This window comes from Oxyura jamaicensis, chromosome 13 (genome assembly GCF_011077185.1).
Source record: "Oxyura jamaicensis isolate SHBP4307 breed ruddy duck chromosome 13, BPBGC_Ojam_1.0, whole genome shotgun sequence".
NCBI classification, from domain to species: Eukaryota; Metazoa; Chordata; class Aves; order Anseriformes; family Anatidae; genus Oxyura; species Oxyura jamaicensis.
Genome location: NC_048905.1, coordinates 16,252,385 through 16,275,719, shown reverse-complemented (window position 1 = coordinate 16,275,719; position 23,335 = coordinate 16,252,385). Strand labels below are relative to the sequence as shown.

The following is a 23,335-nucleotide window of genomic DNA, read 5'->3' as shown; positions in this document are numbered from 1 at the left end:
CTTGCTGCATAAGCGTTGCTGTTTCGCTCTGCTGCTCGCATATTCACCCAGCCTGTCCTGATTCTTGCTGCACCCTCGCACGTCGCAGGCCCTTTGGCTTCGTGCTGCCCTCCCGCATCCTGGCTGCGTGTCCGTGCCCACCAGAAGCAGGTGGATGTGGGCACAGCTGCCTTGGACATGGTCTGAGCTGCCACAATCGGCGTGCACCCGAGGCTCTGTCACGCTCGGTCTCCGTATTTATATCGCGGAGGAGATGAGTGGATTCAGCACCTCCGCGCCCCTCGGTGTCTGTGTGCCCCACTGAGGCCACAGGCAGGTGGCTGAGGTGTCCCCGAGGCCAAGCCGGTGACATCTCCCCTCCAGCCGGGGCACGGACTTTGTGCCAGCCCGCAGCCCTGGACTTTGCCACCTCAAACAAATCCCACCCCACGAGGTCTCTGCGACGAGCTGCGGGTTTCACCCCTTGTCACAGAACAGCTCTGATGAAATTGAGGCAGAGCTTCGGCAACATTCACATGTGCTCGAGTGCGGCACGAGGAATTCACGCCTGCACCTGCCGCAGCAGCAACGACACGTTCAGCGTTCGTGCTCTTGCAAGCCCAAAGTTAAATCTGAAGCGAAAAGAGCCCGAATGGGTTCAGCGGGGCGTGTAAAACCCACCTCATGGAACGGAGGCGTCCCCCTGAGCGCAGACAACTGCAGGGATGCTGCCTCGTGCCTTTGTCCCGAATTACTGGTGAAAATGTAGCTCTTTGGCCATCGCAGAGGTTTCAGTTATTTGCTCCATGCACTTGATGTTGCCCCCAGTGAAGCGCCACTTGCTCGTGGAGAAGGAACTTCAGGTCTTGCTCGGGCGGCATTAATTGCGCTAATTTCTGCGCTGCTCAGGCTCACAGCACCATCTGGTGGCCCGGGTGGGACCGGAGCAGCTCCGAGCTGCAGGGCCCTGCTGGTGTCCTTGGGGTGCTCGGCGTGTTTTGGGGGTGCTGAGCTGAGCCGTGACACCCAGCACATCGCACGTACCTGCTGCTGCCCCTCCGAACGCTGCTCCGGCACGGAGCATCCTGCCCTTACAGCTTTGCTTCGTAGCGTGAACTCGGGGCCAGTCTGTGCCAAAGTCTAATTCTCCACGTGCACACACTTGGCCTTTTCTGTGTCCCAGTGGCTTCAGGAGGGCTCCTTTTGGTTAAAATAAGGCATACCTGAACAAACGTGCTTTGCAGAACCCTGTGCTTATACCAGCAGCGAGTAACTTGCAATTGTACTATCACGTGTATTTCTTTTCAGCCTTAGTTAAGAAGCTCTCTGTTGCTTTTAGAATTACACCGCGCTTGCTATTTTTAAATCTCTTCCTGCTTTTCTAGGAATAACGAAGTACAAGTTGTGTACACCATCTATCATTGTGGTTTCTGCCTTTTAAAATTCAGATACTCCCCTGACATACCCTTTAGCCTTGTAGTTGTACATTTAGCGTATCATGTGAATAATCTCTTATTTATATGGCAAAGTGTTAAGAATTAATTAAAGTGCTACAGCATCTGGACAATTCAGATGAGTGAGGAATTGGGCACAGGCATGCTGCTGTCCGTGTGCATTGCCATAAAACAGCTTGATGCTCTAGTCTAGTTTGTACAAAAACATTTTTCTAACTTAGCTGACCAAACAGAAGTGGTGCTTCCGGGCTCTTTGAAGATACAGGAGTTAAGCAGCTATCTGAAATTATAAAAAGCAACACACAGCACAGCGAATTTCCCACCTCTTGTGTCTTAAACATTTTCTTCTCTGCAATACATTACTGTCGTTTCACCATGTGCTTTTCTTACTGTCGTATGAAAGAACCTCAGTCTCATTAGTGTAATGGATTTTGTTATTTTTTTCCTTATTAGTCTTCGCAGTCCCATTGGCTGACAGCAGAGGAGAGGAACCAAGTTTTACTGGATCTCAAAGCTTCAGGCTGGTCTGAGTTAGGCGAAAGAGATGCCATCTACAAAGAATTCAACTTCAAAAATTTTAATCAGGTAATTATTGTTATACACCACTTTTAATATAAAGGAAATATAATTGCTTTAATTTCCATATGATCCTGATGGGAAAATATTTGTATTCAGAAAGCTGGGAGTATCCTGCTAGGGCCAACCCTGTTGGGTTTGCCTCGGTGAATTGTTCCCTGATTCCAATCTCATTAGGTGGAGTAAATTAAATCAATTTTGTAGTTGTTAAGTAGATTTATTGTAATTTCTTGATTATAATATTAGGGTCAAGGTCAGGGTCGGTACTATGGGATTAGACAAATAATATTTAATCCTGATTTTTTTTTTTTTAATTACTAGCACTCCTGAATTAATGCTAGAAATATGAAATATGTAAATGCTGGATAGTGGAGTTTTATTTATTTATTTATTTATTTATTTATTTTTGTGCGGAAAAGCTGAGAAAAATGGGTGAATACAAGAACACAAACTTTTGGGAAACAAGGTGGGAAAAACGGGACACATCTCCCCTCCTAAGCAGGAAGCCAGAAGTCTGATACATATTCTTGAATGAATTGTTGTAGATGATCTCATGATGTCTTCAGCGCAGCAGATTCCTGGTTTGTATTTGAAGTCCGAGTCCTGACCACGTTCCAGATCACAAGAACGTGTCTGTGACATCGGTTACAAGCTTTCTTTGGAAATACTGAATTTTGCTTGAGGTGGCGTAAATTCAGTCTTTTTCTTCTGAGCAAAATTGCAGAGAGTTATAATATGTTAACGTTTTATTAGTAGGACCAGAGGGGAATGACAAAAGGCTGATTTTCTTGTAATGCCAGTGAGTGCTTCCTCGGGTGGGAGAGGACACGCAGGATTTTCTTAGGGCGATTGCTCTCAGAGGTGGCTTTTTGCTCCCCGTGGGAAGGACGTAGCCAGCTCCAGGCTTCAGGCCACACACTGTTCCGTGTGTAGGGACCGAGTGAGATCTGTTTATTTACGTGGCACTGCCTAAACCCAGAAATCCCAATGAGCTGGATAAACCCCGATCTGTAACGCTGGCTCTGTTTGTGCTGTTTCAGGCAGTAGTCGTCATGGTTTGGGAAGCCCGGGCAGCAGAGAGCAGGTGGGAGCAGAGCTCCTGGGCTGCTCTGAGCAGGGCGAAGGAAAAAGAGAGAACAACGGCAGGGAAACATGGCCCAGGAGCAGGACGGTGCTGGTGGGTGAGCACAGACAGAGCCCTGGGAACGTTTGTCCTGGATCGCACTTCAGTCCTGAGGGGGTAATGTAGAACAAATAAAACCATACCAACTAATTCATAAGGCAACGCAGATGGGGAAGTCCATGAGAGGGAGCTCACATGAAACCCTGGGGAGGTGCAAAGGCAGCTCGAGGAGCTGGAACCACCAGGAGGAGGACAGCACGCTTGACATGAGGAGATAGACCCGGCAATGCAGAGTGGGGGTTTTAGCCTCAGTTCCTCAAATATTCATGAAATGCTGTCCCCACCAGCACGTGGTCAAAAATCTGTTGGTTCTGCACAACCATGGATAGTTCTATTCCAAACTTAGAAAAGTATTTTTGCATGCCGTAATTAAATCGGGTTGATCAGATGGATTCAGGCAGTGTGCCAATGGACAGGTCAAGAGACAGGGCGGGGGGCCTCACCAGCAGCTATCTAGAAAACGCACTGCTTCAGTAAAAGTCTAGAAAGTTGTGGTTTCTGAGTGTGTGGATTTATCTTATGAAATTGGTAGATATTCATAGGTCTTCCTAACTTGAAGATTGATGAAACGTTTGCCAGCACACGAAACTGAGTAGACTTAGTTGGTAAGTGAACAAGTATACGTTTATACTTCTAACATGTGTCATCGTCGAAATGGTACTAAAAAAAAAATCCCACTTGAACTTCTTGGAAGGTGTTGGTGCCGTTCCTGGTTGCCTTTCGCAGACGTCGTGCCGGGGCCGTCGGAGCCCACCTGGGCTTTCTGCTGGGGGGGCAAACTGGAGGGCAGGTCCTCTGTGTGCCTCCGGTTAGGATCGAGGCTTTTAGGTGCAACTCCTTTTATTTCCTGCAGTACGTTTTCTGTTTACAATAGTTAAAGCGTGAGTATTCAGGAGACGTCAGAGCACTGAGAAATATTATTTCCTCAGTGGTCTTCCTTCTGCTCTTTGCAGATGGCATAAAATCAGGTGTGTAAAAAACCGAGTAGTGGAGCCGACATGAAAGGTATTTCAGATTTATGCTTTGCAGATGATATTGGTATGATTAATGTAGTCATTGCTTTTTTTTTATTGCTTCTCACAGATAATGTTCTTGATGCATGGAAAATTCTGTGGCTTTAAAATCTATGCCAGGTTTACAAAGTCTGTGTATGTCAACAGATGTTAAGAATATAAACACAACTTTTATTATAAAGTCGTGCAAATGTGTAGACATGAACTTGGTTTATGTATATTATTTTCAGCATGAGAATGAAATGAAACTTCTGTGAAACAAGAGTTATTTAGATTCCTGAAGCTTTCAGGCTGAGATTAGCTCAGTTAAAAGCGATCAGAAATGGGCTGCCTTTTTAACAACTGACAAGCTAATGACACTTCTGGCTTATGGAATTATTTTGTAACACAGAGCTTGAAACTGCTGATGCTGTTTGTTAGTCTGGAGATACATTTTCATGAAAACGGGCTTTGGAGACACAATTCCCTAAAACAAGCTGGAAAGCGGCCCGAAGCCCCTGCTGGAAGCTGTCTGTGAGCTGTGGGTGCCCACCGTGCACTGGTCCTGGTGTCCTGGGGGGAGCAGGGCTGGATCCTGCCTGGGGAGAAGGGGCTGACACCCGCTGGGGCTCCTTCCTGGGCACGGCTGGTTCCTGTCCCACCGTGGTGCTGAGTAGAGGGAAGAAATACAATCACAGCTCATCTGCAGAGGAGAGCTGTGCTGGCTGTGCTGGCCCTACCGATGTGCCCGTTGTGCCTTAGCCACGCATCGCTTCTTGGTTTTCCTCTGCTCTTCCTGTTCTCTCTTGCAGGAGGGAGAATCCGGCTCCTGAAATGTGTCGGGGGGAGCAGCTGTGGGGAGAAAGGAAGAGCAGAAGAAGTTGCCAAGGCTTTGGGGCCACTTAGTGCCATCAGGGGGGCGTGCTGTAGAGCCTGCACGGCCCTGGGTGATGGAAACAAAACATTCACCTCCTGTCTGTAGGGTGAGCCCTCTGCAGCATTCAGAATTAACCTCTGGTGGTGCTGCTGGGATCCCAGACAAGAAACTGCAGAAACTTTAGGGCTAAATGTTAAGAGCTGGTCATCGAGGGCGGGTGGCGTGCGGCAGAGCTCGGAGTCCCGCTCTGGATCTCAGGAGTTTCCTTGAGTTTTCCCGGTATGTCAGTTCAGCACGCTTTGGGAGGAGTGATGATGCAAAGGGGACAGACCTTGCTTAAAAAGCGGAATTTCTGCTGAAAATGCCATGCCTTCCTGTTTGCACAAAGCGCACTTCGAGGTAATGCAAAAGTTCAGTTGAAAGTCTCCGCGTGGCTCGGTCGCTGTGCACGCAGCAGCCACTCGTTTCTTCCCCTCAGCACTCCTGAGAAGTTTCTTGCATGGTTTCTGCAGGCAGCGGCCATGTCTGTGGAGCAAGGGAACTGCTCTGGCAGCAGGGAAAGAGCTGACACCTGGGTTTCGAGGGATTTGTCCTCCCGGCCCGTCTCCTCCGTGGCTTTGGCCCCAGCTCCGCGATACCTCCAGCTCCCCTCGCCCATGCGTCCCCAGCTCCGTCTCTGTGGCAGGTTCGGGTCCCTCGTCCCATGGCTCATTTTCGCCAGACCCGCAGGAACATCACAACGCCGAGACTTCCATGGTTCTTGTCAAATTTGGCTGGATTTGGCTGGAGGGCTTAAGGGGCAACTGCCTGTGTGATTGCATTTCCTTAGGTAATCACGCCAAAGCAGAAAATGCAGTTAGGAAATTACGAAGGTGGGCATGTTTGCTGATGGCCAGGTTCAGTATTTACAGCTGCTTTCTTTTACGGGGTAAGTTTTTAATTAAGTTCTTTTTTTTTTTTTTTTCCCTAAATTTCACATAGGAAGTCTCTGTAAGACCTCTAATGTCATTTTATGAAATGACAGGAAATCAAACGTTCTAAGACTTTTTAGGGTTATTTTAAATGTGTTTTGTGTTTTGGGGATGCAGGACGCAGGTGAAGGATGAGCCTGAGTGGAGATGACAGTGAGGAAACGCTTCGGAGGATGGCTCGGGGAGGGCGGAAGCACGTGTTTCGTTGCGGTTGGGGAGCCTTGGGTTTTAAGAGCTAATTAGAGATGTGCAAAAAAGTTAGAGCTGTTAAATAAATTATCATTCTCGCTTTGCATGTCCCGTCCAGCTTTGCCAGCTCTCCAGCAGGAATCGGTGCTGTGCCCGTGCTCCAGCTGGGGCTGTGCTGATACTTCCCTTTTCTCCTCCGGCACGTTGCTTTGTCCTCTGTGTTGATCAAAGGTATTGGAAAATTTGTTTTTATATATGTAGGCAGTGGATTTCATTGCTGCTTTACAGACATAATCTTTTGGCTGTTTGGCTGAAATATGTCCACGCCTTTTACGTATTGAAAACATAATAGCCTTTAACCTACAGTCTGCAGAGTTAAAATGAATTTTATGTAAAATATTCGGTTGTGGGCCACATCTCCAGCTTTTTATATGCCACAGTGGTCTTGTTTTTTTATTTTATTTTTTTCTTCTCCATTGTCTGATAGTGAGGTCATTTTCAGTCCTCTGAGAAATTTTATTCCCAGCCAGATGCGGGCCATATATTAAAAGTAGCACCTGTGGCTAATATCACAGCAGCTTACCATAAATTTACATGGTAACTAGGATTATATCTGTCAAGACTGTTAAAAAATGTCTAGATTTAATTTGATTTCCAGTATTGAAGGAGCTCTCCAACATTTTGCTTCATAACTGTATTTTAAAAGTTAAAATCACTCCATTGTTAAGTTTTATAGCACTCCCAGTGCCCATTAAGTTGATTTGTTAAATGGAGGTCAGAATAAAGCAAGTTGGCTACATTAGGATCGGAAACCAACCCATTTGCGACAAATTTAGTCCTCGCGTGTGAATCTTCTCAAAGCCTGGGCACTGATTGGTTTCAGGTGTGGCTCATGTCGCTTGTGTTTAGCCTCAAGGAGCGAGCAGCCTGCAGAGCTGCCCCTTCTCATCAGCTCTGGTAATCAAAGGACGAACCCCTTCTCATTTGTTCGGGGGGGAATTTGCTATTTTTCATGTAGTATTTGTCTGCGTGCTCCCTCCGCTAGACTTCTGCGTTAGGTTGCCTGTTGAATGAACAGAACTGATTTTTTTTATCCTCCAAGGTAGGTGCTGTTTTTCATATACTCCTTCCTAAACCGCTTCGTTTTCCATTATCCTTTGAGTCCTCTCCCATATGCCGTGATTTGTGCACCTGCAAAGTTATGAAAGTATTTCTTTTGGTAGTTACGTTGTTCGCTGCCTTCCCTGCCTTTATGAATACAATAACTGATTTGCAATAAATCAGAATTATTTACGAGCGGCTTCACAGAGTCGAGAAAATCTTTGTATCTGAAAATAATGAATTTCTGGCGTATCTGCCTGCTGACGTTTTGCTTTATTGGAACCTGATAGTGAAATTCTTGGGGCTGGCAAAGGTTAACCTGTGGGCTAAGACAGCGTGAGCGGGCTGGCGTCTTGGAACAGAGCATGGTAAGTGCGTGGTATTGCTGGATGGTCGCTCCTTCCTGGAGCTGGTGCTTGTGGGCTGAGGGGATAGTACCCAGGGTCAGGCTCCAGCTGTGGGACGGGGACCTCATCCGTCCGTCCATCCATCCATCCATCCACCCCCTGCACCAGGCTGGGTGCCGGAGCCTGGAGGTGCTGGGCAGGTGGATCATTTGCAAGCCGAACGTTCTCCGTCCTCGACTTGAAAGGAGGAGGAGGTGCCTGTCAGCGGGTCCCGTTTCCAGTAACACCTCCAGTTAGCCACCAGCGAGTGTTCTTTCTTCTGAAGAGCAATACTGCAAAGCCGCAGCGGTGGAAACATGCTGTTGGGTTGCATCTAGGCAGAAAGTAAATCCTTGGTGCTGGGAGTTGGGAAACACTGGATTTATTTGCATCTCGGGGTACGAAAACATGTGTAAAGTCAGCCTGTGCTCCAGCATATTTTCAGACAAAGTTTTTGCACTTGGCAATGCTTTTTCTGTTTTAGACGAAGTTGCCGCAGTGCATCAGCTGTCTCGTATGTCTTTTAAAGTCCTTCACAGTCCAGCCTCCCCTTCCACCCCTGGGTATTGCTGTAAAACCCACTTCATTTTAGCCCTGATGGCAGCTGCGTGTGCATCAGTCGGGTGTCACTGTGCCCGATGCCTCGGATCCCCTCTGAGCAAGGGGGGCTTCTCAGGGGGTCATCCCCTCCTTTTGGCCCCTTCATCCACGTTCTGTAACGTGTTGGGGAGCTGCTGCCTGGCCGGAGATGTCCCCTCCTTGGCCACGGTCCCACCACGGTGCTGCAAGAACTTGAAGGCTGGGAGCGGGCTCGTGGCTGGGTGCCACCTCCCAGGGTCACACGGGTGTCATCCGCTGATCTTCCCCTAGGAGCTAGCCGCAATTAGGGATGCTCGTGTTCCTGATGAGCTAAGTCACGGCTCTCTGGAGACAAAGCCCATGTTTTATTGCTTATAATCATCGGGGGCGGTGGTGTTTCTAATTGCCGAGCCCGCCGTGCCCAGCAGACCTGTTGGGTCTTGATTTAAGCGGGCCACTGCCGACATCTGTCCGGCCGACCTCCGGGCTGCTCTCCAGTTGGCTCCGATACAAACGCTTCCCTCAAAAGATGGATTTATTATCACTTCAGTAGAAATTATGGCAGCGTTTTCCTGCTGCTGGTTCCAGGCATTAAGCTGAAAACGCAAATAGGAATTATTTGTCAAAGTGCCTTGTGGGTTTCACAGGGCTTCTCGTAGATCCGAAGGGGAAGAAATGTTTCTCCCTCCTCTCAGCTGTGTGTACTGCACACGGTGATTGTCCCTTCTGCCTGAATTCCTGAATTAAGTGGAACAAATGTTGGGTCAGCCACGGGCAGGGTTGCTGTGTGCCTGCACCGAAAGGCAGCAAGCGTGCGCAGGTCGGTGCCGGTAGCTGGAGTTCGGGCTCCCTCCTGCTGCCCTGCTCCAGGTCCAGAAGAGGACTCACGAGAAGATGCTCAGCCAGAATAACAGCGTACCTTCTCTCTTAGGGAAACCTCGTGTCTCGTAACTCCTCGTGCATTAAGATTTATGTTTACGGGGGTGCTGATTAAGTGCAAATAGCACATCTCTCCCTCTTGGTTGCTTAACCTTCTGCGTCCCCTTGCTCTGGGATGATGCCTGGCTACGTTTCCAAACCGTAAGTTGCTCTTTCCAGTTTTCCCACTTGCTCGTAGCCGCTCCAAAAAATAACACGAAGGAAAGACGTGCTTTGGGACGTTACCCTCTGCGACTGTAATTAAAAATGGACTCCGGCTGGCAGAATTAAACAAAATAAGATGGCAGCGCACCTATTTATAAATTAACCATTACTTGCCAAAAGCACATCAAACCCACTTAGCGGACATCCGTTAATCCGGCGGTTAGCCGTCTCGGGCTTTAATGCACACTGTTTTACACGTTAACGGTTTTGAAGTCGCAGGCCAGCGCTGACCTTTCACATCTGCTGCTCTCACAGTAGGAATCTCCACTCGCTGCTTCCTGTCAGGGCGGATTAGAGTGACGAAGCCCAGCGCTCGTGCTGGCTGCAATTTCGTTTTTGATCAGAATTATTTCTTTCACAAACAATCACATTTGCTAAAATGTTACATCTGCTCTGAAAAGCCACTGGCAGACCCACGGTTTATCAGTGTGATGTGAGTATAATTTTTCATTCGTCTTTCATAAAGCTGTAAACCAGCTTCAAATGGGTTTTTGGAGGAGAACTTCCCGTCCTGCCTTTCCCCTCTCCCTGCTGCCCTTCTTCTTCCTTTAGTTTGGTTGGGCTGAAGACGACAAGTCGCGTGCATTTTGAAGGCCAGGGACCGGCGGATGTCTTGGAGGGGCTGAGCGGAGAGCTCACCCCGTGCTGAGTCAGGTTTGGAGTCCTCATCCATTCATTTCAGGGTCTGGTGTGAGATCTTCCTTGTGCTGCGATGAGAACGGCACGAGGCGCTCCCATCCATGTCTGTGTATTACCAAAGGATACCTTGACGGGACAGGCTTTATTCCATGGCATGAGCAGTGGGTGCCTGCGGTGAGCAGAAGTACCCCTGGCTTTACGCGCTCGTTTTGTTTACACGGTTCTTTTAATGCCCAATCTAATGGAGAATCGGAGCTGTGCAGCGGATTTCCCTTCGTGGTGCGCTCGTCTGAATTTCTAAAAGAAACTTGACGTTCACAGGAGGACCAAGAGTCAGTATTTGCCTGCTCTCGTGAGCCCCCCCTGCTTGTTTCCAGGTGCAGGGATGTACAAAACGGGGTGGGTTCCCCAGGGGAACCCTTAGGAAACACACAGCCAACGGGAGCACCCATGGGTCCTCTCAAAATCCAGCACCTTGAACGTACTCTGCCTCTTCCAGGGACGTGCTTGGGGCACGGGAAGGGCTGAGGACAGCAGAAGGCGTTAAGCAGGGGTTGTGTACCCAAAGAGAAACCTGCTGTCTGGGGAGATGCTTGCTCCTGCTCTCCTTCCAGAGGCTCTGTCACTTCCAGACCTGTCCGTCTGCAAAACAATGTTTGAATTGTACGTCGCCCTCTGACTCAGAAGCCCACTGATGCTCACCCAGGGAGGTCTCCTGCTGCGTTCACTGCGCCCACCTGTGATCTGCTCTCTCCTAGCAAAAGAGGCGTACGAGCCTGCACACTTGCTCCGACAGTACCGGAGGATGTTTCCAGCAGCTCAGCTGGGTAAAATCCCTGGGTAGACCCGCAGGCACTGGTTATTTGTGTTATTTCATGGCTTTGGGTCTTTTAGGCTCTGGCTTGGCCAGGAGGGTGGCCACAAGACCCCTCCAAACCCCTCACGCCGCCGTCGTGATTTCTTCTGTCCCATGTGTGAATTGTTGACCTCGTCTTCAAAAAACAACTAAACCGAACCAAAAAAGCTCACAGTGCAGTGGTAAGAGGATAGTGAAGGATGATAGGATTGTGAGACCAGCTGCTGCTTTTCTTAATCCATCATAAAGCAATGCCTTTCTTATCACTCTTTGATGTTTTCTTAGGATCATAAATGGCAGAGATTTAAAGGATTATCAGAGGCAGGATATGATTGCCCTTGGATACTCAGCAGAGAATATTTTGTATGTTAAACTGGTAGGATGTGTAATCTTGGCCAAAAGACCAAGGAAAACTTGGTCTGAGCGTTTCTTATTGTTATCAGCAGCATATATGGCATGCAAACCTCATTTTCGTGTCTACAGAATGAAATCATCCCCTCGCATACAAGTCAGAAGAAGCATTGGGTAGAAAGAGGAGAATTTTGTTCCGCTGTAGCCAGGTCTGTTTCATCCAAAGAGCGGTGCAATGGGACAGTGAGCTTCCCTGCTCTTTTTGCACCAGTTCAGGAAAGTTTTCCAGCAGAGAAAGCACCTGGGGTCTGTACAGGAGGGTTTAGGGATATTGTTGAAGTCGGGGCATCGCTTACTTGGGTTCTCATTCGCTCTGCTAGAGAACAGCTTTGCGGGGCGGGCTGGCACGGCGTGGGCACGGGTGTTTTTCTGCCTCTTGGTGTGCAACAAGAAGCCCCTACGTGAGCGTGGCACGGGTGCAGGGGTGGGAATGGAAAAGGTGGGAGCTGGGGGCTGCCGGCATCTCGCTGCTGGTTTATTTTTACAGTGTTTGCTGTGACAGCTTCATTCAGCTAGAGTTTTGATTTGCTGGGCCAAACATTTGTTTTAACAAGTAAAATTATCATTGTTCTTTCAGTTGCGCAGCCAAGAGAGTTTATTATTTTAAGTTCCTGATTGCTTTAGCAGGTGCCCAGTTAATGGGGGCTTCGCTGTATTATTTAATGTTTATAGGTTGGGTGCAAAAAGCTCATTTAGAAAAATCACGTTTTGTGAAATAGCCGTTTTATTTGGTGCAAACCTCCTAAGTGCAACCTTCGCATTCCTTGTTTGAGCTGGAGGATTTCTTCCACGTTCTAGTTGAGTCCTGAAACCTGTGATTATTTTCTGTCTTTTTCCTGTGTTGAGCAAAATAAGAGTGATATTAAGGAGACGGACAAGTGGAGCTTGTTAAAACTCGGTACAGATCTCTAAAATCTGACCAAACCCAATTTTGAATAAATAAAATAATATTTATGAGGCTACATTTGCCTAGAGTACTGAAGGAACTGGAACTGCAAAAATAATTTTAAAAGGCATTTATTTAGAATGCTTCCATATAAAGTAATTCATCACAAATGCCATGCATGAAAGTCCTTGGAATTATATCTGATTTTAGCTGCCTGGGGTTTGACACAGAAGCTGCTACGAGGGAATTAATTTAGCGGTGGGGGAACAAAGTGCCACTAAAATCTTTGCTTTTGCTCCCTCTTGTCATTGATCTGTGTTGGCCCTGAACCAGTTGACGTCTACCTGGAGGCACCCATTGTTACTGGGACTGGGTGATATGTGGGGTGTAGGGTCGGGATGGGCACCACAATGGGACCGTGGCTGTGACGTGTGTGGGGATCAGCCCAGGGCTCTGCCCCAGGGGGATGGCACGTTCCGGGGTGTCCTTGTCCCAGCTCTGGTTGGAATTTTAAATTTGGGACTTCTACGCATTTTGCAGTAGAGTTTATGGGCAACTGTAATTGCTTTTATGTGTCTCCAAGCACACGATGTGATGTGGCTGTGCTGAGCCTCGAACCGCTCGTCCCTCGCCGAAAGGAGTTGTAATGCTGGTTTAAGACACCTCACTTCCACTCCGTCGAGTTTATAAATCTTCTTGGTGGATTAGGTGATTAAGTTGGGCGTGAAGTCTGTTCCCTGAATCACTGCGTATTATCTGCTTTCTGTTCATGAAACCCAGGTGCAATCACTTACTGTAATAAAAAGGAGAATGGGAAAAATGATCCCCGGCGCTGCTGGAAAAGTAAAAATGTGACAAGGAAGGGGGGGAACAGATGTACCATTTCGTATCATCTTGTCACCGGTCTGAGAAAAATAGGCCCAAGCTCAGCAGTTAGAAAAACGCTGACATAAGCCAAAGATAAGGCCGGGATTTGTGGGGGCAGCTGGCGGGTGAGCATCTCACGCACGCGGCGGACACGAGGGAAGAGTCGAGCCAGGGGAGCAGGTCGGGGCTCTTACACCTTCCCCTGCCCCTTTTCTCCTCCACTGACTCCCCGTATCCCTTGGCCTCCGGAAAATGTGTATTTTTCAGACCTGTAGGGCCTCGGATGGGGCAGGTTATGCCTGCACCTGCTTTATGGCCAGCCGCTGGCACCGCTGAGGTTGATGCCGGGCTTGGAGGAGCAGCCTCGGCGGAGGAGCAGCCTCGGCGGAGGAGCAGCCTCGGCGGAGGAGCAGCCTCGGCGGATCATCGCACCACCACACCTGGTCGGGGTCACACCACGCGGCCGCCAAGCTCCCCGCGCCGCCGGCGGCTTTCCTGCGGACAGAATTCCTGAGGCTGCCGTCTGTCATCTCCTGCGGCGCTTGACATTGTACCGGTACCTGCGTGAGCAAACGCCCCCGCTCCGAAAGGCCATGCCTCAGAGCTCCGGCTCTGCTCGCCTCCATTTATTCTTCATGTTCTTCAAATTGGTAAATCATATGACAATAAACAGAAATACCCTCAATGAAGAGAGAAGGGGAAACTGTTGTTTATCTGGTCAGGTGGTTTAGATTAGCAGTGATGCTGGTCTGTATTATGTTACTTTAAATCATAGTGTCCCAACAGGACATAAATTATGAAGATTGTTACAGTATGTTTCATCCAATGTAAGATCAACAAATTGGAATAATTTTTTTATAGGAAAATCAGCGCTTTGGCAAGGTTATTGTTGAAGAATTTAATTTAACTTGAGCTTTGCTTGCATTATTTCTTAATATATAAAAACTATTTGCATAATGTATGAAGTATAAACATTTTTAGAATCAAAGGCAGGAATGCCTTTTCCAAGATTACATAGAGTGGCAAACTACTTAGAATAGATCAGTGTTTGTGCTTTTGCTGTCAAAAATGTTTGATATAGAGCTGGCTAGCTAGTTTCTTCACCGACATAATTGTAAACAAGTGTTGGGAGACAGAACCAGCGCTCTTTGTGGAGCGCAGTGTAAAGGTTTTCACATACGCTGCCGCAGATCTAACGGCGAGCTTGGAGAGCAGTGTTTACAGCCACGATCTGAATATAAATAGGTAACTTTTTTGTTGGAGAGCAAAGCAACATTTCACGTTTGTATAAATGATGTGTGCAGCTAAGCATGGGGGATGTGAGCAGGCGGCTAAGGGTTTTTAAAGGGTATTGTAAATGCAGAAAAGTGTAGACAATTAAGTTGGGAATTTTAGTTTTTTTTTTTTGAGGGGTTTGCTTTTTGTTTTTGTTTTGCTTTGTTTCATACAGCTTCTTTACGAAGACAACAGTGGCATCTCAGCACAGCCAGTGTGTCTGCGGCGCTTCACTTCACCCTTCCCCTTTATCGGTGTCCTTCAGGGCTATGCTCGCTCTTGTCCCAAATGCTGAGCACCGCTTGGGCAAAGGGAGGGCTGCCTGCACTCACAAGGTTTTGCTGCTCAAACTACTAAAGAGGAGAAAAAACCTTTTCTCCCCAGTTTGCTGGGGGCCGTTGCCTTCCTGGCTCCTGCTGGGGATGGAGAGGATGGGGACATGCGGCCACAACGTGCTCGCGGCTCCCCCAGGAAGAGACAGGGACGTGGTTTGCCCGGCTCCGGGCAGGCAAGTGAGGGGCAGAGGAGATGTTCTCCAGGACGTGCTGATGCAGGGCATGTTCACAGGAAGGGCTGAATCACCCGGCGTTTAGCCGTGGTTTGGGGCACGGTCTTGTGGTTTGGGGCACGGTCTCAGTGTGGTTTGAAGCACAATCTCGTTGGGTTCTTATGCAGGATGGTGCTGCGTGAAACAATGGTAAAAGGGGGAAGAGCAATGGGAATGCGTTCCTCTGGTTCGTGTTGTGTGTGAATCCAGGCAGGACAAAAGCCCTGAGGCAAGCCAGTTCCCCGGGGTGGTTCACACAAGCCAATGGTGCCAGCAGGAACCAGTCCTAGATTGGGCACGTGGCTTTGAGAATGAATGAATACCTGTCCTTGTGTGCCGCCTTCCCATTCTTAAACATTAAACACTCTTCCTTGTAAGACGATTTTTGCATATTTATAAGGTGGAAGTGTTTCCTAATGCAGCAAATAGAATTAAAATAAAACAAACCACGGGTTTTTCTGGTGAGCACAGCACAAAGTGTCATGAGGTTGAGTTAAACCCTCGTGACTAGCAAAACATTGCTTGTTACAGCTCGCCATCAAAGAGCTTTTCCCTCTTCTCTGCTGACCCATAGCTCGCCAGTAGGTAGTAATGGAAGCTGGCTATGTGAAAGCTTGGGAATGAACCTTAATGATCTGCGTTTATTGTTGTAAGTGTCAAGCTGCTGAGGAGAACACGTGCTACGTGCTGCGCGCAGGGGTATTTTGTGTTTGGGTGAATGGAAAGCAAATGTGCAAAGAGTAGTCGTCTCTTGCCATGTATGACAGCATCGCCGTAGCTTGTTTTATTTATTCCTTTCCCACTGATAAATGGTACAGATGCAGCCCGGATGGGTGGGGAAGGGAAGACAGGTAGCCCTCACACTGCGCAAGGTCAAGGTTAATGCTACCTCCAGTGTTATAATGACAGATGGGAGGCAGAAACCTTAATGTACTCGTGATTAGCATATGGTTTCCTTGGCTGAGCGTCTGAAGGATTTAGGAAGCCTGGGTACTCTCTTTGTAGCTCACACATTTTAAAACAAATAAATAAAAAACCTTGTATGGTTACATTGTTGAGCCTTTCGGCTGTTTTTCTTGAATATCTCCGTTTTCGAGTCAAGTACTGTCAGCTGCTAGCTCTGGAGATGCACTGTGGTAATCTATCACTGGGGACGCGCCGCGTGGTGATATATTAGCACGACACGTCGACCTGTGCCGCTTTGATGTAGAACTCATCAAGATAATGTTGGCAAGCGCCGTACAAAAGCAGCATGTTTAAAAAGTATTAAGATGAATGGATTCCTCGCTTAAGAAGTGTGAGAGGAAGAATAATAGCAGATTAGCTCGGGGATCCCGTGATTCTCCCGGAGCTGCTAAGCGCGGCGCAGAGCGTTGGGTGGAATTTCATCTTTCCTCCCACTGCTGAGAGCAACGCGGCCAGCCCTGGTTTTCCCATTCTCAGGCAACAGAAGTTGCATTAAGTCTTATTTTGTGATGGCAGCATGTTTTATCACTTTCCAGAGCGGTTTGGCCAGCCCTGAAACACCCTTTGAGCAAGATGTGACAGCTGCATTTTTTTTTTCAGTTGTGCGTTTTTTGATTGTTTTGTTTTTTACTTTATTAGGTTAACTTATTCTTCTGAGAGCAGCTCTGATTTTTATCTCATGGAAGCGCACTGTGGCTGCTAGTGTTTAAAAACCATTTTAGAAGTGAAACTTCTAAAACTACACCCGTAGTTTTCTGTTCTTTTATGATCTGAAAAGAAGGAAAGAGACGTATTGCACACCTACGGCATCTCCTTGGCAGTTCGGAGTTGTTCCACTCCTCACTCCTGTACTGCTGTTTCTGGCTGGCTGCAGGGATTCTGCTGTCTTCTGGGGCTTTGGTGATGTGATGAACTTACTTAGGGTAACCTGTATGTCTGGGTGTTACTTCAGCCAGAATGTCCTAAAAGGATTAGGCTGCAAATACCCACCAGATATACCTGTTGCTGACTATCGGAATAATTTATAGTAGTTAATACAGCAAAGTCTCTTTAAATACTTCTTTATGGCTTCTAGAATGCACCAATCCTTTCTTGCCCCTCTCTCTCTTTTTTTTTCAAGGAAAGATCTGAAAAAGTTCCCGTTGGTGGCTGAGGGGCTGCAGGAGTCTGTTGTTAATACAGTGAAGCTCGTGATCATGTTGTGCCTTACCGGTGTAAGCAAAGTACGTGTCCCACTTTCATCAAGAAATGTGTGATGGTCTGATAAATTTTGCCCACCAATGCAGTCTTGACAATGATCTTGCACTGCAGACTGCTTAATAATTTTCATTATTTTTAATTAAAGTTGAAGAAGTGCAGACTCCTGCTCAAATTAAGGTTGGTTGTGTTGCCGGAATGTGGTAATTACTTTAATTGATCACAAGATAGTTTCCTTGATCACCAATTAGACCAAATTACCGATCAAGTTTCAAGACGTGAAGAAATGTCCAAACTGATTTTATGTAATAGTGTTTTCATATCTAATCAAGCCTAAATATCTTTTCCTTCCAGAGCCAATTGTATTTTCTCAAAGAAAGGTTACGGCTCTACAAATACAAAGGTGATTCATAAACAATAGCGTTCCAATTCATTTAATTAGCAGAGGAAGTATTTAGGACCTTAATGGAGATTGCGCTGGTGAAATTGCTCGCTAGAACTGTAGCTCATTTTCTTAGCGGGGAGATACTTGCGTTTTGCGTAGAAATAAAATAAACTGAAAGACAAAAAGTAAGTTGCTCGGGGTGGTTTGCAGCGAGGGAGAGCAGCGGGGCACGCACGCAATCCTTTGTGCGTGGCCCCCGCGGGCGCCAGATGCCCCGGCTGGGACAGTCGTGGCCGCACGGCAGGAGCTGGCCGTGGAAGCCCTCCCGGTGGCACGGGGACCCTCGGCAGGGCACGTCGCCTTCACACCAGCACCCACAGCCCCGGGGGAGCGAGGTGAGAGGGGTCTGAGCTTCCTTCGTTAGCAGCGCGAAGGAAGGTTGCGGAGTGGATGGATTGAGCAGGGTAGTTCGTGTGCCCAGCTCCTGCCTGCCTCCCGTCCATGTCCAAGATAAGTGTCCTGCAGTAAATGAATCATGCTTGGCCCATGTAACTGTGTGTGTGTGCACGTGGGCAAGCTGCTCGGGTGGGAGGATAGAGACTGGGAGAGCACGCATGAACCTGGTCGAGGTTTTTTCAGGTTTAATCTACTTTTTCCTTTGCTGTTTGTTTGTACCAAGGCAGCCAAGCTGCAGTGGCATTGCTGTTTTAAACTTCTGGGAACCTTTCTGCGTAGAGGCTGCTGCAGAAATGTACAGACTGTTGGAAATAGCATTCCTATCAAGACCGTGGGCACTCCAAAGTCATTTAAATATATATTTTTTTCGAACTGTTAATGCGTGCGTGTTCCAAATTGTCGCTGCCTAGTGCACAACTTGCCGCGTTCCGCTTCAAAGCGTGCTGCTGAAACATTGGAAAAATTTTAAAAGTAATTGTTCACTCCGAGCAGAATTAAACTAAACAAGAGCTTCAAGGGAAGTTAGGTTTCCCGAATTTTGGAATGTTCTTGGGTCAGAGAAAAAAGCTTTTTAATTGCTGACAGTTTGGCGATTTCCAAATGACAAACCTCATTGGAATGATTTTCCCTGATTATAACGTTTGCATTCATTTGACTGGCAAAGCGACTCACAGTCATACTTCATCCAGGCACCGATTCTTTTTTTTTTTTTTTTTTTAAAGGTTTTTGTAATTTGTGAGAGGAAAAAAGACTGAAACTATTATCAACCATTATATGTTATTCATTGACCACATGTTTGTTTGAAACGGCCATCACTTGGCGGAATGTGGGCTATATACATTCTCTTCCATAAATTAGCACTAAAAACCTACCTAAATCAGGTAGGTCTTTGTTGAGATCGTTGTATTATAATATGAACCAGACTATAACGTGGATGTTACTTATGCTTTGCATGTTAATTGAGGTCCTGAACCCCGATGGATGGAGCACAGCACGAACAAAGCCCATTGACTTGGAGGCGTTCTGCGCACGCACTGAGGCCCTTTGGGCCCCACTGTGTAATTGCATTCTTGATTTACATGGACATTCTCATTTTCTTTATAATGTAGTGATTTGCTCTTAAGCATTTTGGCAAGGGTACGCTATTATTTTCTTCTTGAGCCTGTGATAAAACCTGCATCCTGGGGGAAAGCGCCGTGCAGAATATAGGGGCGGAGGATTGGGAAACCTATTTTAACTCACTTAAGGTAAAATATTTTCTCATAAAGCAGAGAGGCAAAGCCACCTGCCACCTCTCTCCCTGCAAGTAAAATAAATAGCAGAAGAGTTATGTGAAAGGACGTGGTTCTGGAAATGGTATCTGTCCCGTGCAGGAATACCGTGGCATGGCGCTTAATTAGAAATGGCGCGTTGGCAAAGAGGCAGCGAGGGATGAGGGCTCTCGGGGTGGATGTTTAAAATCACTGTCAGATGCCAAAGGTAAAATCACTGCCCCCATGCAATGGCTTTGAGTCCTGGAGTAAGTAACGTTGAGCAGAGTGATTTACTGGGACCCGAAGGGGATGATTCTCGGCAGTGCAGAAACGCATCAGTGGCTTGAGAAGGTGAGGCGCTCCTCCAAGACGCTCCAAAACGGGGTGCAGTAGTCTGGAGCATCTCCAGCAGTTTTGAGATTTTGGAGTGAACCTTGATCCGTTTGTAGAGGAACTTCCATCAATGTCCTTGCAGGTGGAGGAAGGCTTTCCTCTCTGTTCTTTCTCTCCTAGGCTTTTGGGTTTATGACGCGAGTCGCTCTACAAGCGGAGAAGATGAATCACCACCCGGAATGGTTTAATGTCTACAGCAAGGTAACCAACGTGTCCACCGGCCTTAGTCACCACCACTGAAAATTAAGTAGACCAAAACTCTGGCACATCCTCGGTGCCTGTTTTGTAGCTTGTATGCAATGGAACAGAGAAGGGAACGGAGAGAGGCTGTGTCTTTTTAAAGGGATTTGGGTCTTTAAAGAGATACTGCGATCGGGGTGCCGAGGTGGCACCAGGAACCCATTTTTTTTGCAATTGTTTGCTGCCAGCTGCATGGTTCAGAGCTGGCAACTAGTTAATCTGCAACAGACTCAACAATTTTGTCACCTCCAGGTGTAGCAAAACACTTGAGCCACTGACTGCTTGACCATGAAACCAATATGTAGAATTTAAAGAATGAGTTATTTAATCAGACACCTCTCCCTAGGGAAACCCAGGGGTGCTAAGCCAGCTTTAGTGTGCGGAGCTTTAGTCCTCAGGTTTTGCTGAACCTCCTCACCTACTGCCTCCCCTGGGCGAGGTGAGCAGAGGGACACAGCTCACTCAAAGCACAGCCCCCGTGGCTCCCCGTGAAGCTCTGGCCTTGCTGCCTGCGGGGCTCAGCAGGGCTGTCGTAATGCCTCTCTTTTCCTTTCAGGTTCAGATCACCCTCATTTCGCACGACTGTGGTGGGCTGACGAAGAGAGATGTGAAGCTGGCTCAGTTCATTGACAAAGCTGCTGCCTCCGTGTAACACAGGTGTAAGGAGTTTTAATGCATCATCTGCCTGTATCTTGCATTTAATTGGTGTTCCTCACTGACTGTAACTCTGATTTCACACCCCCCTGGGAGGACAAGGGATTTTGTAAAGGGTGGCTTAGCTTCGTTTGCTTTTAAGACCTTTATCTGAGAGACCCCTCTGAATGCCTGCGCTCGTCCTTTTTCATTGCTGGCTCCACGTGAGGATGCAGGGGATAAACCAGCAAAACGTTGGGTTAGAACAATCCTTTCCTAGAAAGTAAAAGAAGCTGCAGTGAGAGCTAGCACCCGGCCGCAAGCGTCCACGTTCCCCAGTCCCAGCGGAGTCAGGGCTGGTGCCAGCTGCCCCACGCCTCCCACTTCCATTTCTCAACTTTCACACCCCGGTGCTCTGGAGCGTGGGATGGGGACCAGGCGGGATGTCCCCAGCCTAGTGGCTTTGTCAGGGAAAAGTGACACTGCGTGCTGGGGAGCTGCCCCCTGCCTGAGATGCGGGGTCCTGCGGTGGATAAAAAAAAATCAGCTCTGGTCCAGCAAATAGCAGCACATCCCAGTGCTCTCCTGGCGCTGGGACAATTAAACCAAGTGCACTTTGGTGCTGCGCTGGGTCAGGCCATGGCCATACATTGCAGGATGGAGCTGTTATTTCTGCTGCAGTGCTCGTACCTGCAGGAGAGGAGGGGGAGCTTGGCTGGGCGCCCGCAGCCGCCGGCAGCGGAGGAAGAGGCATTAGCAGGATTCTTGCTAAGCTGGGCTCGGCTGAAGCTATGCTCACCCTCCTTGTAGCTGCAATTACTCACCGGGAGCGTTGTTCCGAGAGCTGCGGATCCCACCGACTAGCTTTAAAATAATTCCTTCCGTGTTTTCAAAGTCTTTGCTTTTATCCCGTGATCCTCGCCGGGACAGATCTCCCTGCCAGCAGGGAGATTTCAGCCCGCCGAAGGGCTGCGGCAGGGCCTCCCTCGTGCTGCAGCCTGCACCCGCGTGCCCTGCGAGCCCCTCGGGGCGCAGCCGCCGGCAGCCTGACACCTGCGAAATGCCCAGCGCATAGCTGGAGGGGCACCGAAGGCAAGCTTACAAACTGCTGAGGAATGAGATGCATACCGAGGGGGCGGTCGCTGCCAAAATCTATATCGGGCGCGTGTGTGAAGTGTGTGGTCTCTCAGATATTCGGGATGCAGAATGCCAATAGCTGACCCGCGGATGGTCGTGTCGGTAAAATAAGGAAGGTATTTTTTGTTAATCCTTAGCGAGCATACTGCCACATGCTAATTGTTAGCGGGAAGCAAAATGGAAGAGGTGGGGATTTGCTGTCGCTGACCATGCTTGGGATATCAAGTCCAAGAGAAACCCAAATTCAGGCTGCGTGCTCAAATGTTCCTTGTTCCAAAGTGCCTTTCCCCGCTGAAGCGGCGGATTTCCCTGATATGGTTTGAAATCGGTCGCTGTTGTGAGGAATGAATGCAATTAAAACAAACAATCAGGCTGGGATGTCTCCTGTTACTGGTGGGGAAATGAAACGAGCTTCACCCAACGTTTTGACAATGTCTCTAATGAACTGTGAAAACTCTGTTGTTGGAAATTGATATATAATGCAAACGCTTTGAATAAAACCAATAAAATCAAATTCCTCCTTTGTAATTTGTTTCTTTATTATTATACATATGTGACAAAGCTGTTTAGTTTTAACATAAATAATATTTAGTTACTGGGAGGTCTTTGGTTTAGAATATTGATATTTATTTACATACTCCGAGGAAAAAATCCCCACCGACTAGTTTTCCCCTGAGCGCTGCACTGTCTCGCAGGGGCACAGAGCTGTGCAGCCCATGTGTTTCGAGGCTCGCAGCCTGGTGAAGAGGCCGAAACAGCCCGAAAAGAGGAGCACGGCTTCGAAACTCTCCCAGCAGTGTGGTTTCTGCGTTAGCGCTCGCTTAGCCACCGCTCGCTGTTAACTTCTGGGGCATCACGAAGACCTGCCGCTGCCTTTTGTGAGCGTTGCTGTGCAAATCGAATGGCAGTAAAATAAAAATAGCAAATGGGGGTGTGCTGTGGTGCCCCGTGCTCCTGTCCCGCTGTGCTTCGTCCTGCTGCTGCCGCCTGCCCCCTGTGTGGGTTGGTCCCATGGGCTCAGCCTGGGAAGCAGTGGCCCTGCCCGGGGGTTTGCTTCCCCTTGCAGGCACCGGAGGTTTCTCCTATTATAAAAGTGCTTTTGTATTTTATTTTTTTCCTTTTCCTTTTTTTTTTTTTTTTTTTTTTTTTTAATGGAATTCCCGGCATTTTTGAACCGCAGCCCAAATCTGCAGTGAACCCCCGCTGAACTCCCCGTCCCTGCAGCCCCCCTGGCTCGCTGCTCCCTGCAGAGCTGGGCAGGGGAGCATCAACTCCTCCTCCTGTGGCTCCCTAAATCCCTGCTGGGAGCCAGGTGGGAGTCCCCTAGCCCTGTTCCTGCATCTCCTCGGCTCTCCTCCACCTGCATCTCTCTGCTGGTGGTATGCAGTGAGTGCGGATGCTGGGGGCACAGATTTCAGCCAGGAAAGTCAGCCCAAGGCTGAGCTGTGAAGAGCATCGTTGGCTCCACTCTGATCAAAAGTAGCCAGACTTCAGGCTTTGGGTTTTTTTTCTAGGTGATTTGGGCTGCTCTGCTGGGTCACAGCGCACGGGCTCCAGCGGCTGCCCAAAATACGGTGTCCCCCGCTGGTCCAGCTCCTCCTGGGGCAGGTCCGAAGGCTGCACCAGGTGGGTGCTGGTGCCTGCTCCCATCAGTCTGCAGGATCCCATCCTCATGTAGGACACTCTTGCAAACTGAAAATGTTCCCCTGCTTACGGTGAGGTTCAGCGCATGGCTAGCAGCCACCAGGTCAAATATTCCTCTTT

At 48.3% G+C, this 23,335-nt stretch overlaps 1 protein-coding gene across 1 annotated transcript in view; it reads left to right on the top strand.

The window, feature by feature from the left end:
- Window positions 1-20,967, top strand: part of PCBD2 (pterin-4 alpha-carbinolamine dehydratase 2) — a 25,925-nt gene extending 4,958 nt beyond the window's left edge. Inside the window, exons 2-5 of the mRNA XM_035338678.1 lie at window positions 813-817; window positions 1,885-2,018; window positions 19,682-19,762; window positions 20,358-20,967. Coding sequence (XP_035194569.1) covers window positions 813-817; window positions 1,885-2,018; window positions 19,682-19,762; window positions 20,358-20,453 — 316 coding nt within the window. The 3' untranslated portion in view covers window positions 20,454-20,967. The remainder of the gene's footprint in view (window positions 1-812; window positions 818-1,884; window positions 2,019-19,681; window positions 19,763-20,357) is intronic.
- The last annotated feature ends 2,368 nt before the right edge of the window (window positions 20,968-23,335 follow it).